The 18,564-nt window shown below is 39.9% G+C and overlaps 1 protein-coding gene and 1 pseudogene across 3 annotated transcripts in view; one reads left to right on the top strand and one right to left on the bottom strand.

The window, feature by feature from the left end:
- Positions 1-18,564, top strand: part of Scap (SREBF chaperone) — a 68,857-nt gene that overhangs the window by 11,946 nt on the left and 38,347 nt on the right. For all 3 annotated transcript variants that reach the window (XM_074059598.1, XM_020163388.2, XM_074059597.1), the window contains exon 2: positions 16,299-16,518. In XM_074059598.1, coding sequence (XP_073915699.1) covers positions 16,397-16,518 — 122 coding nt within the window. In that variant the 5' untranslated portion in view covers positions 16,299-16,396. The remainder of the gene's footprint in view (positions 1-16,298; positions 16,519-18,564) is intronic.
- LOC141418507 (large ribosomal subunit protein uL23 pseudogene) lies at positions 8,058-17,748 on the bottom strand (annotated as a pseudogene).

The following is an 18,564-nucleotide window of genomic DNA, read 5'->3' as shown; positions in this document are numbered from 1 at the left end:
ATTTTTTAAAATTCATTTTTATACTCAGTGCTTTTTTATAAGGAAATTTAGCACCTTGTCAGTGATACGAATTTTTTTTTTTTTTTTTTTTGGCAGTATTGGGGCTTGAACCTTAGGGCCTTGTGCTTGAGCCAAACCCTCAAGTCCTTTTTTGCTTTAATTATTTTTCAGGTAGGGTCTGGAGCTTTTTGCCCTGTCCCTTTTTTTTTTTTTTTTTTTTTGTGGTACTGAGGCTTGAACTCAGGGCCTTCACACCCAGCCCAGTTTTCTGATGGGGTTTTCAAGATAGGGTCTTGCAAACTGTTTTCTTGGTGTAGCTTTGAATCATGATCCTCCCGATTGATCTCTGCCTCCTGGGTAGTTAGGATTATAAGCATGAGCCACTGGTGCCCAATTCAAAGCCAGCCCCAGGCAAATAGTTCGAGAGACCCTATCTCAGGAAAAAACCTATCACACACACACAAAAAGGCCTGGTGGAGTGGTGGAGTGGCTCAATGGTAAGAGCACCTGCCTTAGCAAGCCTGAGGCCCCAAGTTCAAACACCAATGCTGCCAAACAAACCAAAACAAAACAAAAACTGCTTTAATATTGCTATGAAAGTCCTTTAGTAGTGAGCAATAGAAGTGTTTATCCTATGACTAGCTATAACTTCCCAAGAAACTGGATCTGGGATGTTTTGTCATGAAAGAAAGGTGTCACTGTGTATTCCAGACTGGCTTGAAGTCCTGGATATGCAGTTCTCCTGCTTCTGCTTCCCATGTGCTATGATTATAGGCATGTGCTATAATCATATATATATTATATGTGCAAAGTTTTGTTCTTAGTTGGTTATTGGCCTTTACTTTTAAGACTTCTGGATTGTGTGTCATAGCTAAAAAGATCTTTAATCAGATTTTGAAAAATGATCCTATAACTTTATCCTTAAAGTTATCTTTAAATACTTTTCATATTTTATTTCTTTTTTTCCATTTTTGTTATGTTATATTGTTGTGGGATATTCAAGCATGGGGAAACGGGACACCAAGGCTTTTCAGGATGTAGTATTTATTAGCATGCCAGCAGCGGCTCAGTGGATTCACATCCAAAGGCCAAGAATCCCCCCAAGAGCAAAGGGGTCTCACTTTATATGCCCTTGCAAACAGGTTACAGAAGCAAAAAGCAAGGTTTAACCCATATATGGTTGCATGCAACTCTGCTGGCTACTTTACCCCCAGTGCTATGTGACCTTCTTCAAGTTTAGATTCTTTAAGTTTTATCTCATTGCTAAGCCGTCCCCTCCCCACTGCTACATTATCAGAACATAGACTTTCTTGCTTCTTTTCTGGCCCTCCTCCTTGCTACAGTATTCCCCCCTTTGATGTTTGGACCCACCGAGGGTCAAAGAGCATTATCTTGATTTAGGGGTTTGTATTTTTATAGCAGCATTACATGGGCGGCTGTTTTTCTCTCTATAGTGGCCTCTATACTGGTCCTCATGGACCACAATACCAAGGGAACCAGGCAAGGTAACATCAAACATGCTCCCAAAACAAGACACATTGCCTGCTTTTCATTACAGATGTGGCCTGCATTGTTTCCCTTATTCTGGCACTTGCAGTATCACTTACTGGCAACCTCACAAACCTGGGGAGTATATGAGTCAATGTAACATCCGACCTGTTGGTGGGTGTATGATATAAAGTATGGCTGTGTGGAGGTCCCAACAATGGCCCTCTTATAGCATTCAGTACATGGGAGAAACCTTGCAAGGGCCAATCCAAAAGGTAAGAGTCCAAGTGGGTAGAGGAGAGCAGGGGTGTGTCCCACATTTGAGCTTCTGTGCATAAACTAGTCAGCTTCTGGAGTGACTAGAGCAGGGCTGTTGTCCCATTGTTTGTGGTCCCCTGTTGTTTCCCGGGAAGCAGGGTCCTGCCGAAGAAGGGTGCAGGCATTCCAAAAGGTGATCTTGCACAGTGAGGCTGGGTCAGGGATACACTCTGCTGTGGTGGACCCAGGAAGCAATTTCTGCTACTTGAACTGTAGTGGGGGGAAGACAAAATAACAACAAAAGGGCCCCTACAATGGGGTTTTAATGGTTAGACATTTCATTCTTTTACCCAAACCATATCTCCTGGGTTTTTTTTTTTTTTTCACTGAGTAGAATTACCATGGCAACAATATATTATCAATATGTATGTCCAGGAAAACACATTGCTTAAAAAAAGTTAAAAACACTATCTTTAAGTATCAAAGGATGTGTCTAGAGCCAGTAAAAATAGTTATTTTGTCTCTATTTAAGTAGAAGACCCTGTCTAAAAAAAAATACCAGTTTGTTCCTGGAGAGGCTTTAATGCCATATAGCCATACATGCATAAGGACCATTTCCTCAATCCTCTCAGTTTTGGTTATTTTTGAGAGGTCTGGCATGAGTGACTCCATTTGAACTTTGATGGCCAGGCCCAACCTTGCTTAGCTTCCAAGACTAGATGAGATTGGGCGTGTTCAGGGTGGTATGAAGATCTTTCTCAGTTGGTTGTTTTTTTTATCATGAGGATTTGTTTTTTTCCTGGATTTTTGTTTGTTTGGGTTTGGTCCCATGTGGTGGGAGGAAAGGGAGAAGTAATGAGTAGATCAGGTGGGGGGCAGTCCCAACTAGACTGTGTTGGTCAAATTTAAGCAACAAAAAGGTTGAGAAGGAGTGGCTCTTAGGCAGTGAACTGCTAGACAAGGACAAAACATAACAAAATCCAACCAAAGTAGACATCCAAAAAGCTAACCTGGTTGACATATAGAGTCATTTTCCATTGACTTGATTGTAAATGCCCCAGAATGATCAGAACTGTAATGACAAAAACTTAAAAGAGCCATGGTTAAAGTTTTGATGGACAATTTAAGTATATTAGTACCATTAACTTTTTGTTATTGTGTTTATCTAAATTTTGTATTTTAGAAGCCTTGATATACTTGAAAAACATAAATATATTTACTATACAAGAACCAGCAACAGCATCACAGCTCTGTAGAGGTTTTAGATGCATATTAGTTTAGTTGTTTCTCTTAAAGTAAAACCTTAGATTTTCTCATAAGTTGGGGGCAGGGAGAACAGTGTCAGTGACCCCAAATAGCTCAGTCACAGACACATACAGGGTACTAACTGTATTAGAGTCACCCAAGACAATAGTTGTTTAACCATAATTATGAGGTCATCAAGAAAATTTTACAAAAATCAACTTTTAAATGAACTTTTATTTAGTTGTAACTCAGTAGTCAAAACCCTGACAAGAATCACTAGAGAACACAGGTAAATATTTATGAGGACTAAGTGTAGATTTAGGAAACCTAATGGCCAAAAATTATGGCTCAGATATTGATAAGGTATCACATCCCAGACTGTTGACATTAACAGATGGCTCTTGACATACAGCAGAATCCCATCAACCTGTAGTCAGTGGAGCCCCCCCTAAAACAACAGGCCCACTCAGGCCATCCCAGGCCAAAAATTCCCTCTGCCCGACATGTGGATGGAGTAGTACTAACATCTCCACTCTGTTGACTCCAATAAAAACTGGAAGCCCTCCAGTGTAGTGTTTCTTTTTGGGTTTTTTGTTTTGTTTTGTTTTTAACTTTGCTTTATATCAGCAAATCTGTCTGAACCTTCATATCAGTGCAGCAGCACTCCTGGTGCTCAGCTGCCTATTGCCTCTCTGTGTTTTAATGAACTCTTCTTGTCTTGATAAATTTTTGGTTTAACCTGTAGCACCAAAAATTCCTGACAGCTATCTTGATGAAACAAAAACCTTTTTTAAGACTTTTTTTTGTAAATGTTATCAAGATTAATACAGTATTTTAAAGAGCCTTGTTGTTATGAGCTTAGAGAATTAAGTTTTAGTTTAACATCAGTACATTAAATTTCGACCTTACAAAACCTTTAATGTAATTTTTAGTTTTAGTCAACTTAATCACTTACATGAGCATTTATAAGCTCCATCTTTTTATGACAACTTTCTTTGTACCTTTATGACAGCTTATTTTGTATCCCCTGGGAGAGTTTATCTTTATTCTTTTTTTTATTTAAAAGTATTTTTTTAACCTTTTATTTTTAAAGGTATTTAAAAATACCTTTTATGTATTTTTTGTTACTTGTTGAAAATAACTCATGAAACCTTTTAACTTAGAGCCTTATATTTGCATGAAAAAAAACCAGAAAGAAAGCAACCTTAAAATTATTTTTGTATAAAAACAATTTATAGAAAGCTCATTTGTTAATAGACCCATGTGTTACAAGAGAGAATTAAGTCCCAGATTTTGTTTATGACAGAATGAAATAGGCTGTGGTCATTTTTTTAACTACCCAAATTTCAAGATTCCTGCTGCAGGTTGTGCCCCCTCCCCCTTTTCTTTTTTTCTTTTTTTCTCTGGGCTGAGCCGGAGTGTTAACCCCTGAATGCCTTTTTCCTAGTGAGACTTGATTAAAATAAGTTTGAAAACTGGTTTTCTTTTTTTTTATTGTTTTATTATTCATATGTGCATACAAGGCTTGGGTCATTTCTCCCCCCTGCCCCCACCCCCTCCCTTACCACCCACTCCGCCCCCTTCTTCTCCTCCCAACCCCCTCAATACCCAGCAGAAACTATTTTGCCCTTATTTCTAACTTTGTTGTAGAGAGAGTATAAGCAATAATAGGAAGGAACAAGGGTTTTTGCTGGTTGAGATAAGGATAGATATACAGGGCATTGACTCACATTGATTTCCTGTGCGTGGGTGTTACCTTCTAGGTTAATTCTTTTTGATTTAACCTTTTCTCTAGTTCCTGGTCCCCTTTTCCTATTGGCCTCAGTTGCTTTTAAGGTATCTGCTTTAGTTTCTCTGCGTTAAGGACAACAAATGCTAGCTAATTTTTTAGGTGTCTTACCTATCCTCACCTCTCCCTTGTGTGCTCTCGCTTTTATCATGTGCTCAAAGTCCAATCCCATTGTTGTGTTTGCCCTTGATCTAATGTCCACATATGAGGGAGAACATAAGATTTTTGGTCTTTTGGGCCAGGCTAACCTCACTCAGAATGATGTTCTCCAATTCCATCCATTTACCAGAGAATGATAACATTTCGTTCTTCTTCATGGCTGTATAAAATTCCATTGTGTATAGATACCACATTTTCTTAATCCATTCTTCAGTGGTGGGGCATCTTGGCTGTTTCCATAACTTGGCTATTGTGAATAGTGCCGCAATAAACATGGGTGTGCAGGTGCCTCTGGAGTAACCTGTGTCACAGTCTTTTGGGTATATCCCCTAGAGTGGTATTGCTGGATCAAATGGAAGATCAATGTTTAGCTTTTTAAGTAGCCTCCAAATTTTTTTCCAGAGTGGTTGTACTAGTCTACATTCCCACCAACAGTGTAAGAGGGTTCCTTTTTCCCCGCATCCTCGCCAACACCTGTTGTTGGTGGTGTTGCTGATGATGGCTATTCTAACAGGGGTGAGGTGGAATCTTAGCGTGGTTTTAATTTGCATTTCCTTTATTGCTAGAGATGGTGAGCATTTTTTCATGTGTTTTCTGGCCATTTGAATTTCTTCTTTTGAGAAAGTTCTGTTTAGTTCACTTGCCCATTTCTTTATTGGCTCATTAGTTTTGGGAGAGTTTAGTTTTTTAAGTTCCCTATATATTCTGGTTATCAATCCTTTGTCTGATGTATAATTGGCAAATATTTTCTCCCACTCTGTGGGTGTTCTCTTCAGTTTAGAGACCATTTCTTTTGATGAACAGAAGCTTTGTAGTTTTATGATGTCCCATTTATCTATGCTATCTCTTAGTTGCTGTGCTGCTGGGGTTTCGTTGAGAAAGTTCTTACCTATACCTACTAACTCCAGAGTATTTCCTACTCTTTCCTGTATCAACTTTAGAGTTAAGTGGTCTGATATTAAGATTCTTGATCCATTTTGAGTTAATATTGGTATACGGTAATATACATGGATCTAGTTTCAGTTTTTTGCAGACTGCTAACCAGTTTTCCCAGCAGTTTTTGTTGAAGAGGCTGCTATTTCTCCATCGTGTATTTTTAGCTCCTTTGTCAAAGACAAGTTGGTTATAGTTGTGTGGCTTCATATCTGGGTCCTCTATTCTGTTCCACTGGTCTTCATGTCTGTTTTTGTGCCAGTACCATGCTGGAAAAGTGGTTTTCTTAAAAGTAGCAGTAGACCAGAGTAAAGGTAACAATTTTTACGTTGACTATAAGAACTATTCTTGAGATGTTTACATATTCATATGTAAAATGCTTAAGCAGTTTACAATAGAGATCTTTAACACAAACACCCTGCTTTTTTTTGTTACCTTGAATATCACATTAACCTTCTAACAGCAGTTTAAGAACCATTTTGAAGATGCTTACACACACACAAGTTTTATAAATTAAGCATGCCAGAAAAAAATGTCAACTTAAGCATGCATAAGATGAGCTGGAATTCCAGAAGCAAATTAAATTTTGCCCAGTGCTTTAAACAAATTGACACATGCACGCACAAAATTAGAGTGCACTCTCAAAAAAAGTCTTTTTAAACCATACCCAGAGGGCTATCTGGTGGAATGGTGGGTGATGCATCTGTTCTTTTTTGAGTCTCTCTCTTTGGAACTGAATTTTTGTTACCCATCCCTTAACCTTGGTTGTGGGTATTTCCTGGGAAAAGCTCAACAACCCCCTCCCCCCCAAGTATTGAAGGTTTCTTGCATTTTACCCAAAGTGCTTTCTTTTTACTTGTGTTGTTACCCATCCTGGTCTACCTTGCTGGTGAGAAAACGCAGTAGGTGTTCAACCTCCCTAATTCCTGGAGGTGTCTCACACACTTTCACCCTACTCCCTAAACCTGAGAGACCCGGTTTCACCCCAGACAGGATTAGTTGGGGTTCTCTGGGAGGTGATCAAGCTCCCCTTCTGCCTCCTAAAGGCAGGCCTGTTATTTGAACCCTGGTTCTTACCAGTCTGACAGGCAGGCAGGGCTCCCAATTGTTTCCCTAGCCTTCTCCAAGTTCCTTTGTACCAAGACTTGCTTTGTGGTGCTCCGGGAAAGGCAGTCCCTTCGTGGGATCAACAGGTCCACTGGTGCCTGGTGGGACACTCTCCTTATGAGCTTGTCGCTGAGTCCTAGCGACAAGGAGGTGAAAACACCAACTCCGAATCCTGGACGTGAGCCACCAGAAATGTTGGGGGACATTCAAATGCAGGGAAATGGGGCACCAAGGCTTTTCAGGAAGTAATATTTACTAACGTGCTGGCAACAGCTCAGCAGATTCACATCCAAAGAGCCCCAAGAACAAAGGGGTCTCACCTTATACACCCTTGCAAGCAGGTTACAGAAGCAAAAGCAAGGTTTAGCCCATATATGGTTGCATGCAACTCTGTTGGCTACTTGACCCCCAGTGCTATGTGACCTTCATGTTTAGATTTTTTAAGTTTTATATCCCTGCTAAGCCATCCCCTCCCCCTTGCTACATTATCAAAACACAGACTTGCTTGCTTCTTTTCTGGCCTTCCTCCCTGCTACAATATTTGTTGTACGGGGGGGATTCATTGTGACAATTCTGAATAGCCTTACATTGTACCCCCACCATCTTCTGCCCAATTAAAGCAATTGCAAGAGTTTCCATTGCTCTGTTTCATATAAGTATATGAAATTTACCAACCATACGTCCTCACCTTCATCTCTTCCATTCACCCTCCCCCCTCCCATAAGTAATCCCCTACACCTAGCCTATTTTACAGTCCTGTCTTTCATTATTAATTCCAAAGTCAATGTTCAAAGGGTTTTCTCAATGTATCTATGCTGCAAATATACTTTACTTTGGTCAGTTCAACCCCTTGTGTTATTCTCCCTTATCTCTTCTCTCCCACCCACCCCATTATTCAGTAGATTTCAGTGTTTATCATTGTATCCTCTACCTGCACAGATGTAATATATTTTGGTATCGTTGATCTATCATTCTCTTTTCCTTTCCCTTCTCCTCTGAGTTCAGTAATTCCACTATTACAACATGTACATATATGTTTGTATATGATCATGTTTTTTTTATGATGAAAAATGTAAATTTAGTAGCCAGCAAAACTCAGTTTAGATGATTCTAATTCTGTTAACAACATCAGAGCTTCATAATCAGGAGCCAGTTAACATACGCCTTTTTGTCTCCATCAGGTCTCATCAGAGTATTGACCTTAGCCACATCAACGTCATAGAGCTTCTTCCCAGCTTATTTGATCTGGTGCTTGTTGGTCTTAACATTCACAATGAATGCAAGTGTGTTATTGTCTTCTGTCTTCTTCATGGCTGTCTCAGTGGTGAGACTATGATGATGGCATAGTGATCAAGCTTGTTTCTCTTGGGGGCACTCTTCCTAGGGTATTTGGGCTGCCTCTGGAGCTGCAGTGTCTTGGCACTGCATTGTGGCTGCAGACACCTTTCAGCACTGCCTTCTTGGCCTTCAAAGCCTTTGCTTTGGCTTTGGCCTTGGGAGGGGCAAGAGCTTCCTTCTGTGTTTTCAGCTCCATCTTGGTGAAAAGGATGGGGTATACGTTTATCTTTTGGATCTGTCTTCCACATATGAGAGAAAATATGCAGCCTTTGTCTTCCTGAACCTGGCTTACTTCACTTAACATGATGTCCTTTAATTGTAACCATTTACCTTCAAACCATGTAGTATCATTCTTCCTTATGGCTGAATAAAACTCCATTGTAAATATATACCACATTTTCTTAATCCATTCATGAGTTGTATGGTATCTGGGTTGGTCCCATAGCTTGGCAATTTTGAATAGTGCTGTGATAAATACTGGTGTGCAAGTGTCTCTAATGTGTCTTGACTTATACTCCTTGGATCTATGCCCAGGAATGGTATCACTGGATCATATGGCAGTTCTGTTTTTTAGCTTTTTAAGGAATGTCCACACTGCTTTCCATAATGGTTGTACTAATTTTCATTCCTGCCAACAGTGTATAAGGGTTCTTGTTTCATCGAATCCCTGCCAGCATTTGTTGTTTTTGCTCTTGAAGATGGCCATTCTAACTGGGGTGAGATGAAATCTTAGTGTAGTTTTGTTTTTAGTTCATTCATATGTGCATACAATGTTTGGGTCATTTCTCCCCCCTTCCTGCCCCCCCTTCCTTTCCCCCTCCCCTTAGTGTAGTTTCGATTTGCATTTCTTTTACGCCCAGGGAAGTTGAACACTTTTTTTTTTTTTTGGTGGCATTGGTGTTTGAACTCAGGGCTTCAAACTTGCTAGGCAGGCACTCTACCACTTGAGCCACACTGCCAGCCCTTTTTTTGTGATGGCTTTTTTTTCTTTTTGCAGTACTGGGGATAGAACCCAGAGTCTTGTGGATGCTAGACAAACACTAAACCACTGAAGTACATCCCCTAGCTTGTGATGGGTTTTTTTGAGATAGGGTCTCCTGAACTATTTGCCCAGGGCTGGCTTTGAACTGAGATCTTTCTGGTTTCTGCCTCCTGAGTAGACTGGCAGTTGAAAACTTCTTCATGTAGTTATTGTCCATTTGTATCTCTTCCTTTGAAAATTCCCTATTCAGTTCATGCGCTCATTTCTTCATTGGGATGTTGATTCTTTGGGGGTTGAGTTTTTGAGCTCTTTGTAGATTTTCCTATTTTATTTCTTACCTTTAAATCTTTTATACATTTGGAATTTATTTTGTATGAACTGTGGCTCTGACTTAATTTTTTTCCAGATAGCTACCCATTTTATATTTTTTCTCACTTATTTGACTACTCCCCTTATCATTTATTATATGTGATATTCTTTGCCACATGTGGCAAAGAATTTGGATCTATTTCTGGACTTTCTGTTCTGTTACATTAATTTGTGTATTTATGTGTTAGTATCTACTTTTAATTTGTCTAGCTTTATAACATGTTTTGATAGTTCATCACCTTTATTTTTAGTATTTTCCTGGCTATTTTTGTTCTTCTGTAAGAACCATAAAATAGGCTTGTTTAATTAAAAAAAAAATGAAGTCCTTTGTGTTTTTGTTGGGACTTGTTACATTTTTAGGTTAATATAGGAAAAGTGACATTTTGGTTATCCTGAGACTGCCTTACTAAGAACATGGCATGACTTTCTCTTTGTTTAATCTTCTGTATTCCTCAGACTTTGAGGGATTTCTTACCTTTTTTTTTTCCCCTTTGGTGGTACTGGAGTTTGAACTCAGGGCCTTACACTTACTAGGTAGGTGCTCTACCACTTGAGCCATGCCCACAGTCCTTTATTTTGTTTTTGAGACAAGTTCTTACTTCTGCCTTTGCCCAGGCTGGCCTCGAATTCAAGATCCTGGGAACTCTACGGCCCATGTAGCTGGGATTACAGGTATGAGCCACTATGCCCAACTTGCATTTCTTGTTAAATTCTCAGAATCTTTTTTGTTTTGCTTTTTTTTTTTTTTTTAGTGTCATTGAATCATTATATCTTCTACCTGCTTATAGATGTGAAGACATTTAATTTTTTACTGCTAGTTTTCAATAACTTCTGTGATTCTTTTATCAATTGTAGATAGAAGATTTTCATTTGATTCTCCTGGGTTTTCTAGACATATAATAATATCATCTGCAAATAATAATAATTTTACCTTTCCTTTCCAATTCTATCCCTGTGTGTGGTAGTTAGTCTTGGTTTTTTGACCTGATTGAATTGAATGGCATGTAGGAGAGTAGTGAAGCCCACACCTGAGTGAGTCTGTAAGGATATTTCCAGAAAGTATTAACTAAGGGGGGAAGACCCACTCTGCATGTGGTCAGCACCACCCTATAGACTAAGGCCCCAGACAGAATCAAAGGGGAGAAAGGAAAAAGCTCCCTAGTATAGGCATTCTTTTCTCTCTCTCTGCTTCCTGGCCACCATGATGTGAGTTGCTTTGCTCCATTGCTCCTTCCCTGCCATGGTGGACTGAAACCTCTAAATACATGAGCCAACATATATAAGTACTCACTTTAAATTGTTTGTGTCATATATTTTGTCACAGTGGCAAAAGTCTAACAGAAAATTGGCACTAGAGAAGTGGGGTTGTTGCTGTGACTACTTGTCCATGTCATTCAGAAGCCTTTGGAATTGGTTTGTAGGAGGAGTTTTGAAAAATTTGGAGATGTGGACTAGAGAGGCCCTCAAATGCTATAAGCAGAGCTTCGTGGTGCTTGTTATGGGAGCTCAGAAGACCAGGATGCCAGTAGAAACGTGGTCAGTAAGGATCACACTCATGAAGTTTCAGATGGAAACATGGACTCTTTGGAAACCGGACTAAAGCCATTAGTGTTACATTCTGTCAAAGAACTTGTCAATATTTTGTGTCCTGAGACTTTTTGGGAGTTTGAGTTTAAGTTGAACTTAAGTTGTTTCTCTCAGGTATATGACACGGCTATGGAAACTGGTACCTCTACAATAGTAATAAATAATGGTGGTTAAGTAAAGAGCCTTGTTTGCCTCTTACTGGAAATTCTTCTAGTATTTTTCCAATGGGTGGGCTGATGTTTAGAGAAGGCTTATAGAGGAAGTGGCACTATGTAGTGCCTGGAAGCTAGATGAATAAACTAGAAGCAGGAGGTCTAGGGGTGTAGTTCAGTGGTAGAGCACTTCTAGTATGCTCAAGGCCCTAAGTTTGATCTCTAGCACTGAAAAAAACAGCCGTTCTGCACCAGAAACATGTACTTCAACACTACTGTTGCATAATGTTCACTGTATTGCTAGAGACAATCTGTGCCAGTGCTTTAGACATCTGGTAAAATTCTGCCTTTTAAATTAAAATAGTAGATGCTTAGAAAGTATTGTATGTTAACTTACATACATACAGACATTATATATACGTTATGTAATATACATAATATAATATACATTATAGGAAGGTACAGATTTTTCTGCATACTTACATCCTTCTCAGTTTCAAAGCTGCAGGCGGTTTGTTGTTTTTCCAGTCTTAGTTTTGGTTTCACCTTGGTTGTGATGATGGAATGAAAAAGATAATGTGAAAAGTGCTTCAATCTGATGCAGGGTCTGTTTTGATAGAGTTTTGTGGGGTAGGGGTCATGCTCATTTAGTTATCTATTGTCCGGTTGCTTTCCTGGTTCAGTGTCAGGCAAGTAGGTGTGATGGAGGTTGTATGGCTCAGAAAGTCTAAATTTTTTTCTTTTTTTTTGGGTGCTGGAGATTGAGCCCAGGGCCTTGTGCATGCTAAGCAGGCACTCTGCCATTTAGCTTGTACCTCAAGGCCACAAAGTCAAAAATATTTACTAACTGGCCCTTTACAGACGTGTGGTAAGCCTTCATCTAGATTCAGTAATATAAATATTTTGTTAAGCTGGCTCCATCTTTCTTCTGAACTGTTTTAAAACCAAGTCTGAGACTTCAAACAGCCTTATTTTGTAATGGCTAAACAATATATGCCATTTCTACATTGCAGTGGACATCCTTGTAACTAAATCTGTGCATATCCATATTTATTTCTTAGACTAAAGGATTAGCAGTAGAATTGCTAGTTGAAACTTTTTTTTTGGCAGTGCTGGGGTTCGAACTCAGGGCCTACACCTTGAATCACTCCATCATTTTTTTGTGTGATGGATTTTTTGATATAGGATCTCCCGAACTATGTGCCTTGGGCTGGCTTTGAATTGTAATCCTTCTGATCTCTGTCTCCTGAGTAGGTATGATAACAGGTGTGAGCCACCAGCCCCTGGTGCTAGTTCAAACTTTTAAGACTAGAGTGGCCACATTATACATTTTGACATATTTTTTACTTTTTTTTTTTTTTTTTTTTTTCAGTATTGGGGTTTGAAGTCAGGGCCTTATGCTCTGTCTCTTGAGACACGCCCCGTAGCCCTTTTGCTTTAGTTATTTTTTTTAGATAGGGTTTCACATTTTTGCCTAGGCCATCCTGGACCTTGACCTTCCTATCTGTGCCTCCTGAGTAGATGGGATTACAGCTGTATGCCTCTATACTTGGCTTATTTGTTGAGATGGGGCCTCACTGGTTTTATTTTGTTTTGCCCTGGAATCTCAGTCCTCCCTATCTCTGCTTCCTGAGTAGGTGGGTTTACAGGTGTGAGTCTCCTCACCCAACAGAAGCACTTTTTTTTTTTCTGTGGTATTGGGGCTTGAACTCAGGGCCTTCACCTTGAGCCACTCTGCCAGTCCTATTTTTTGTGAAGGTTTTTTTTCTGAGATAGTGTCTTGCAAAGTGTTTGCCTGGGCTGGCTTCAAACAATAATCCTCCTGATCTCTGCCTTCTGGGTTGCTAGGATTATAGGTGTGAGCCACCAGAGCCAGCTTGATTTTTGATATGTGTAAGTTGGCAAAAAAGAATTGTAAATGCTCAGAGTTTGATAACTGTAGGTATAAAATAAATAAACCATTATCTTTTTTATTTCTTTTGTGTCTCATGTTAACGTATTGTCCGTATGAGTTGTTCCCAAACTTCTACATTTACAGTTTCATTTGGGATGAGTTCAGAAACATGGGCACCTTAAGCAAACTTACTGTAAGGTGGAATGAGTCTTTCCCACTTGACTCACATGCTTGTTCCCTTCCTTTGTGCCCTTGACCTGTGAGCCTGGAAGTGTGGCTTGTCCTCCCCTAGGCTTCTTCAGGGCTGTGCTATTCCTGTTCTAGCAGTGTTTTTCCTTACTGTGCAACTCTTTGGATTTCTAATAACAAACAGGTACCTTTACTTTTGCTTATAGTGGAGTCTTCCACAAAGACAGGGTAGGGTTGCTTATGTTTTTATGTAATGCCATCCACTCTGGCCTCCAGGGCAATCCTGTGTCTCTTTAAATTCGGGAAGCAGAACTGTAGATTTTGATCTGAAGCAACCTTTAAGTGTAAAGCAATGTAAGAAAAACAGGTTTTTGGTTCAGGTTCAATAAATTTTGCTTTGGAGTAGCTTTGTATTAAAATTAATACTGTGGAGCAGAGATGAATAGTGTCTCTGAACCTCTTGCTAGGTTCAGGTAGGTATGCTGTGTAATGAACTAGAATTTGGAGGTACTTGTTTTTTAAGTGCTATAAAGTTAACCATTAGTGTAACTAGTAAAGATCAATGGAAATCAGAAAGATTTGTATTGACTACAGAAACGAATTACATAGCATTTGGTTCGTATAAATAGTGCTGAGTTTAAGAGCTGGACTACTAAAGTGATGGGGGGCTTCCAATCTTGTGTTGCCAATGTGTTTTTAGGATCAGAATTTCCTGGAGGGCCTGGACTTGGGAAACATTTAAGAGGAGAGGTGTGAGACAATTGTTTTGTATTGGTCTGTCTTCAGCAATCCTCTTGATAGTATCTCTCTGCAGGTATACATCTCTTTTGTGTTGGCATTCTTCTTGGAGCAGGAGGGAGAATAAGGGAGTACAGGAGCAGGAAATTGCTTCCTTAGAGTCTGTATGTCTATGTTTGAGGTGTATGTGGTTCAAGGTGAACCATCTGAATGGTGGAGCTTTTGTGATCACAATTGCTGGGACCATCAGCCATCACCTGCTGCCTCATCCGTGCTACCTGTTGAGTGGACCGAGAGTGCTCCTTGGATCTCCTTAGGAGGTTTCTGTACTGGGAAACTCCACATGTACTTAAGGCTGGTACTTCCAGAAAAGTGGAGAGAGTGACAGCTACTTTTTTTGGCTTGTGAATTAGTCAGGGGTATGACTCCTTTTGCTTCTCATTTCTGGTCTTGACACTTGAGGAGTCATCTTATTGGCCTGGGTTGTCTTCAGTGAGCCTAATCAAGTCAAGACATGTGTCTGGGTAGACTCACTATAGCACAGACCAAAGAAAGAGCAATAAGAAATCAGAGAACAAGTGTATTTAAACTTGAATTCCATTGGAGAGCTCAATCAGAAAGAGAATTCACGATCCCTGGGTCTGCTACTAGAGTTTTCTACTTGATTTGACTGGTTTAAGATTCTTTGTAAGCAGAAGTTAACTTTGGCTACATTAAGACAATTAAAAAAAATTTATTGGAAGGATATGGGATGGCTTTCAGACTGGAAAGAAAAGTTGATGAGCCAGTTTTCATAAATGACCGGAGGCAGAACAGCCCAAGGATCTTGGGAATCTCTGGGGGTGAATAAGCACCACCAGCATCCAGTTCCTTCTCCTTTCTGCTCGGAAATCAAAGTCCAGGGACTGAGGCCCAGCTGGTATGGCTTAGGTCAGGTTAGGGATCTGACCTTGACTGATGGCCAGATCCTGTGGAGGGAATGGGTTCACCTAAGCCACAGTGGCTTATTGTTACTTAAAAAAGGGGACAGCTGCTGGGTAGGCAAAAACAGGAGGGGCCCTGTTGCCCTCATGCTTTCAGGAACAACTGTAGGACCAGGAGCAGAGACTGTAACCTAATACTGCTGCCACAGCGAATTTAGTTGGTGACTCTTATTTGAGGGACCTAAGTTTTTTGGTGTTTTTTATGTTGAGGGCTGACCCCACAAACATTCTTTATCACTGTTTGTGTAAGAATCTGTGAAAACCTTTGCAAAGGTTTTTCAAAGGATCTTTCCCAGTCTGGCTTGTGCACAGAGGAGAATCGGGAGTATGTTTCTAAGCCTCATGTATAGAATGTTTAGAGCACCTGTTTGACAGAGAGAAGCTTTCCTGCCCCTGGGCAGTGACTTTTTAGAAATGCCTAATATGGGTTGGCTTGGTAGCTTGTGTCTACAACCCCAGTTACTTGGGAGCTGGAGATCATGACAATCATTAGTTTGAGGCCAGCCCGGGCAGAAAAAAAAAGTTTAAGAGAGACCCCACCCCCTCAGCAAATAAGGGGGATGATGGTTCATGTCTGTAATCCAAGCTACATGAGAGGCTATAGGTAGGAGGATTGTAGTCTACAGCCAAACCAGGGCAAAAATACAAGACCCTACCTGAAAAATAACTTTAAAAAGGGCTGGGGCAAGGCTCAAATATGGTAGAGTATAGCAAGTGCAAGGCCCCAGTACCATCAAAAATCAAAACAAAAGAAAAGCCTATGTGACTAGAGATGCTCAGTGATAGAGCATTTGTGAGACTCTGGTTCTGATCACCCCCTTTTTTTAAAAGCCTAATATGGAAAAAGGTTGAGAGTTTATGACCAGCCCTGGATAGGAAGTTCTGGAAGTTCATTGGCTTCTTTGGTTAGACAGAGTGGCCTGTAGTCTAGTCACCTGCAAGGTTACCAAGGTTGTGCATGTCTCCAGATTTCATGTGAAGGCATCCTGAAACCATTCTCCAACCACATGGCTGCTACCTTCCCCTGGCAGTCCTAGTGTGCAAAGCCAAGTATCTTTGTTAACTGGCTTTTTTCCCTTCTGGGCAGGTACCTGCAAATGATGTGCATTGTCAGTGGTGTCCAACATCTGCCAGGCTGATCCATGGTCACTTTCCGGGATGGCAGCAAGGTGACTTCAGCTGAGGATGACCCTGACTGAAAGGCTGCGTGAGAAAATATCTCAGGCCTTCTACAACCATGGACTGTTCTGTGCATCCTACCCCATCCCCATCATCCTCTTCACGGGACTCTGCATCTTAGCCTGCTGGTATGTGCCCGGGTTGCCCTCCATATGGTGGACCAGTGTCTTGGGACAGTAGTTTTCCTGAGTCTAACTACTAACCCTTGGACACTGTGTGCTTTTAGACAATGGTGACTTTGGCTCATTTTTGCTGCAGAGGGGAGAGCTCTAGTTTCAGGGTGTTTAGCAATAAAATAAAATAGTTCTGGCTGGCCCTGACTTGGTGATTCACCAAATATGTTCACATCACTGGTAGTAATGTTTATCCACTTCTAAGGAACTGTGAGATAATTGAAAGGCATGATCTTTTAATTTTCCTTCTTAACAGTGGCAGTTTCCTTTTACTACTTGCTTAAGAGTAGGAGCTTTCAAACATTGAGAGGCAAAGTTCATTTGAACACCACAGTTCCTTGGATATCCTTTTTCAGACTAACCCCCCCAAACTGTCTTCTCTGTTCTCATTTTGTTAATGTTCATACAAAGCTTCCTTCCGACCTCTCATTGATTGTTGGGACCTGTCAAGGACTCTAGTGAGAACTGTAGATGGCATTGATTCTTGTCTTTTGTTCACAGGGCCTCATTGGAAGCCTGAAGCCTCGCTGGTAGTGACATTGTAAAAGGAAGGGCTTGATATAAGATAGTATTTGATAAGAGCCATTTCCCCAAAGATGATTTGCAAATGTGCAGTAAGCACACAGAATTAGGCTCAACATCATGACTTGTTGGGAAAAGGTAAATAAAAAAAAATGAAATACCACATCTGAGTTGCTTAATTTTTTTTTAACTGCTATGAATAGAGCTGCTATGAACACTCAAATACAGGCTTCTGCCTATATATAAGATACCTAGAATGAAATACCTGGATTATGTGGTATGTGTTTATTTTACTTTTAAAGAAAACTGTCAAACTATTTTTGCAAAGTGTCTTAAAATTTTACATTCACACCTGTAATATCTGGCAGTCTCTGTTCTTCCACATATTCATTAGCACATAGTATTAGTGGGTCATTTTTTATGTTGTTCTTTGGGGTGTTTAGTGGTGTCTTTAACTTACTTTTGACCAGTTGCTAATTATTATGGTTTGGATATGAATTCTCCCCAAGAAGGCTCATGTGTTGAATGTTTGGTCTCCAGCTGATGGATTCAGTCATTGAGAAGTGATTAGATCATTAGGACTCTAAACTTCATTAATGGTTCAATCTACTTACAGATTCATAGTAAATGGGCTATTAGGAAGTAGGATCTGGCTGATGGAAGTAGGTCACTAAGGGTGCCTTTGAAAGATGCACCTTGCCCTGGGCCTCTTCGTGTCTTTCTCTGTGAAGAGAACTGCTGCACTCTTCTGTACCGTCTGCACCGTGGTGCTCTGCCTCATCACAGGCCCACAGTAATGGGGCCAACTGTCCATGAACTCAAACTTGAGAAGTTTTGGACACAGACCTTTGTCAGAAATATGATCTGCAAATATTTTCTCTTGTCCCTTTCTTTTTAACAGTTTTTTTCACAGACAAAAGTTTATAATATTCTTATAATCTAGTTTTTTTTTTCTTTATGGTCTGTGCTTTTAACATAATATCTAAAAACTGTTTTTAAACTCTAGTTGCAAAAAATAACTCATTTTATTCTAGAATCTTTATGCTTTTGTATATATCATTCTTCTGTGAGAGGTTTGCCATCATTGTAAATAATACTCACCTAATTCATGTTTTGTATTCACTGTACAGTTGTGTGTCACTCAATGATTGGAATTCCTTCTGAAAAATGCATTGTTAGGCGAGTACATCATTGTGTGACCATTTTAGAGTATAATTACACAAACTGAAATGTTATAGCATACTACATTACTATATACCTAGACTACATTGGTGTACATCTGTATTGATCGTTTCTACAATCATGATGAATGAAGCAACATAATAAATCAAGCATAAGAGAAAATGATGCAATCAAGACTGTTTTATCTCACATATAAATGGAATCATACAGTTAAAAAAAAGATAGCATTTGATGACCCTTTTGGCTCTAAAACACTGACAGATGTGTAAAGATGTATAAAGAACACATCCTTTTGTT

Source organism: Castor canadensis, chromosome 17 (genome assembly GCF_047511655.1).
Source record: "Castor canadensis chromosome 17, mCasCan1.hap1v2, whole genome shotgun sequence".
NCBI classification, from domain to species: domain Eukaryota; kingdom Metazoa; phylum Chordata; class Mammalia; order Rodentia; family Castoridae; genus Castor; species Castor canadensis.
This window is presented reverse-complemented; position numbering and strand designations above follow the sequence as displayed.